This window comes from Egretta garzetta, unplaced genomic scaffold (genome assembly GCF_000687185.1).
Source record: "Egretta garzetta isolate BGI_Z169 unplaced genomic scaffold, ASM68718v1 scaffold704, whole genome shotgun sequence".
In the NCBI taxonomy this organism is placed as follows: domain Eukaryota; kingdom Metazoa; phylum Chordata; class Aves; order Pelecaniformes; family Ardeidae; genus Egretta; species Egretta garzetta.
This window is the reverse complement of record NW_009259504.1, coordinates 50,015-53,580: the sequence shown is the minus strand read 5'-3', so window position 1 is coordinate 53,580 and position 3,566 is coordinate 50,015. Positions and strand designations below refer to the sequence as shown.

General features: G+C 59.7%; 1 protein-coding gene across 1 annotated transcript in view; it reads left to right on the top strand.

Annotated features, from left to right (window-relative positions):
• The window catches only part of PAN2 (poly(A) specific ribonuclease subunit PAN2), a 17,344-nt gene that overhangs the window by 3,874 nt on the left and 9,904 nt on the right, over positions 1-3,566 (top strand). The window contains exons 8-15 of the mRNA XM_035893009.1: positions 19-138; positions 322-441; positions 516-644; positions 822-1,021; positions 1,434-1,573; positions 1,918-2,024; positions 2,505-2,603; positions 3,093-3,169. Of these exons, the coding sequence (XP_035748902.1) occupies positions 19-138; positions 322-441; positions 516-644; positions 822-1,021; positions 1,434-1,573; positions 1,918-2,024; positions 2,505-2,603; positions 3,093-3,169 (992 nt within the window). The remainder of the gene's footprint in view (positions 1-18; positions 139-321; positions 442-515; positions 645-821; positions 1,022-1,433; positions 1,574-1,917; positions 2,025-2,504; positions 2,604-3,092; positions 3,170-3,566) is intronic.

The following is a 3,566-nucleotide window of genomic DNA, read 5'->3' as shown; positions in this document are numbered from 1 at the left end:
TTCTCTTCCCCCTTGCAGATTCCTTATCGGTTAAAAGAGACAGACAATGAGTTCGACAGCTTCAGCCAAGTCCCCGAGTCCCCGATTGGGCGGGAAGAGGAGCCGCACCTCTACATGGTGGCCAAGAAGTACAGGAAGGTAGTGGCCTTCCAGGGCAAGGGGAGGGGGCTGGCTGGGAGCCCCCAGGCCGGGCTTGTCTGGGGCGAAGGACTCGCCTGGGCCCAAGCACCTGCCCCCAGCTCTGTGGGGAGCCCCAAGGCGTTGTGCCGGAGTCCCGTGGTGTGGGAAGGTGCTTGTTTAACACGTTGCCTCTCTGCTCAGGTCACGATCAAATACTCCAAGCTGGGGCTGGAAGACTTTGACTTCAAGCATTACAACAAGACGCTGTTTGCGGGCCTGGAGCCCCATATCCCCAACGCCTACTGCAACTGCATGATCCAGGTGGGAGATGCCCCAGCCCTGCCCAGGCCACCGCGGCCCCCGGGACCTCCCCTGACTGCTCTGGCTCTGCCTAGGTGCTGTATTTCTTGGAGCCAGTCCGCTGCCTGGTCCAGAACCACCTGTGCCAGAAGGAGTTCTGCCTGGGCTGCGAGCTGGGCTTGCTCTTCCATATGCTGGACCTGTCCCGAGGAGACCCCTGCCAGGTCTGTGGTGAGCCCAGGCGTGGCGCGAGGCCGGGGGGCTGGGCTGCCTGGGAGGGTCAGAGAGATCGCAGAGGAGCAGGAGCTGGGTGGTGCTGGGTCCTCGGGTGATGGCATCAGACAGCGTGGAAAGTCCTGTCACTTGACCTTGGTGACATGCCGCTCTTGCCCCATCCCCAGGGAAGCAACTTTTTGCGGGCTTTCCGCACAATCCCAGAGGCTTCGGCGCTGGGGCTGATCCTGGCTGACTCGGACGAAGCCACAGGGAAGGTGAACCTGGGGCGGCTGATTCAGAGCTGGAACCGTTTCATCCTTACTCAGCTGCACCAGGAAACCCAGGAGCAGGAGGGACCACAGGCATATCGGGGGGCTGGCAGCAGGTAGATCCCTGGGCTGGGGACAGGACAGGGAGTAACCGAACTGGGGAGGGGGGCTAGCTCCCAGAGGCCCCATCCATCCCTCAGGAAGGAGCTTTCTTGCCACCCACGTTTGCCCCGAGGGCTGCATGGGAACATATGGAGCTGCAGGCTGACCCTACAGCTGGGTTTGAACCCTGTGCTGAACCTCTGCCCCTCCTAGGCCTCGCCCCCCTGCTTGGTGGGTTGGGGCTGTGTGGAGGTCACCGGCTCTGGAAGCCTGACGGCTGGTTCCCCAAGAGCTGCTGGGATTTGAGTGCTGGCCCCAAATGGCGTTTGAGCAGCCTGAGATGTGTGGGCCCCCACTGTAGTGGCCAGCCCTGCTCCGCAGGGATTGCCGGGATCCTGCTAACCCGGTGCTGCTCTTCTCCAGCAGCTTTGGTTCCTCGGGGGACTCGGTTATTGGGCAGCTGTTCAGCTGCGAGATGGAGAACTGCAGCATGTGTCGCTGCGGCAAGGAGACCGTCCGCGTGTCCTCCACGCTGCTCTTCACCCTCTCCTACCCTGAGAGCACTGGTAACGGGCAGGGTTGGGCAGGGCAGGGCCTGGCAGATTTAACGCTGCTGCATTTCCGTGGCCGGGTGGGGTTTGTTATCCGTATGGAAGAGCCGTGACTTTTCTGGGTGACAGACACCTGCAGTGAGGAGGAGCTGCAGTGGTCTGTCCCCGGCTGCGGCAGACCCAGCAGCCGAGGTCTAGTGGTGGGTTTCCAACCAGCCAAGCTTTTGGCTACAGAAAGGCAGATTTGGGGGTTGACCTTCTCACTGGTGGTTGTGAGGAAAACCCCAGAGGTTTGGCTGAGCTAAATTGGTAAAGATTTGTGTGTTGGAAGGTGACGTTATTCTCCTTTCTCCCTTCAGAAAAGCCGGTCAAAGATTATGAGTTTGCCCAAATTTTAAAGCGGAGCATCTGCTTGGAGCAGAACACACAAGCCTGGTGCGAGAACTGTGAGAAGTACCAGCCCACGGTGAGCCCGGGAATGGGGTGCAAGCACGTCACGGGCTATGGGAGGGGGTGGGAGAGGGGTGTGAGTACCCCATGCCACCGGCTGAGCAGGGGGCAGTTTCTCCATTAGTCAGTGGGGAACCTCCTGAGCGGGTGCCGGAGATTCGGTTCCTGGCCTGGATGGCGAGCTGGCATGGCGTGGGGTATTTCCTGGGCTGTGCGAGCGCTGGAATGCATCTTGCAGATCACACAGATCCCAGCTGAATCCCCCTGGGGCAGGGGGCAGAGGTAAACCCCCCCTGGAGCTGAGCAGCAGCCTGCTCCCTGCCTCAGTGGCTCTTGCAGTAGCCCCACCCACCAGGAACCCGGCCAGGCAGTGGGGAGGAAGCTCTGCACGCAAAGGCGTCACAGGAGGGAAGAGGGTAGCACGTGCCAAATCTGGTTTTGAGCCTCTCCAGGGCTCTCGGTGCTGCCCGGCTTCCATCTCCTGCTCTCTCTGCAGGTCCAGACCCGGAACATCCGCTGCCTGCCGGACGTCCTGGTCATTAACTGTGAGGTGAACAGCTCCAAGGAGGCAGATTTCTGGAAGACACAGGCTGAGGTGGGGGAGACACTTTGGGGCAGAAGCAGGCTTGTTCCCCCGGCACACGGGCTGTGCTGCGTGCCCAGTTCTGCGGAGGTGTTTTCACCCTGATCTCGCTGTCTCTAAGTCTCTTGTTCTCCACCTGAGCGTCACCCTGCTTTGTTCGCAGAGGACATGTTGGTATTTGGTCATGCTTGTAGCATGAGCTGTGCGTTTGGAGTTGGAAAAGACAAGATCTTCTGCCGTGACAAAGCGGACGGGACTGCAGTAGTCACTCTTTCTTTCCCCCAGTCCCCCAGGACCTAGGAGCAGCAAGGCAGTGCCCGCTTCCCAGAGCACGAGCCCAGCAGAGCGCGGGCGGACCGTTGGGTTTCCCTCGCTGTCTTTTTCCCTGTCACCGACTTTAAAGTCCCTGTCTTTTCCCCACTTCTGGCCTGGCTGTCACCCACGTGTTCCCAAGCCCAGCCTGTCGCTCCGTGCTGACGCTTGCCTGTGTTTCGTTGCCAGTATGCCTTTCAGAGAGCCGTGATGAAGAGAGGAGGCTTTGAGATCACCAAAGGCAAAGAAATCTCTCTGGGAGAGTGGTAGGTGACCGTTCCTGGGGTGGCAACTCTGAGCAGTGACGCCTTCTGGGTTGTCCTCTGGGCCTTGGAGAGCTCAGGGCTGTTTCTCATCTGATAATGATCATTTGATCATCTGCCTGTCTGCGGCTCCTTGTGGGCTCAGAACTGGAACAGTCTCATTGCGGCTCTTGACTGTGGCCCCGTACGAGCACTCTCTGCAGCATTCCCTTCAGATACCCTTGAGATCCACCTTGTGATCCACTTCTGGGCCCCCAGCCCTCATTCTCCTTCCCTTTTCAGACTGACAAAAGCCCCAGGACTGCGTACAGGCCCCTTCTGGCTGACATTAGCTGACCATCTTTCCCAGGGTCTTGCTCAGCTGCGGGGAAGTGCTGCAGCTCTGGCTTCCCCATCAGTC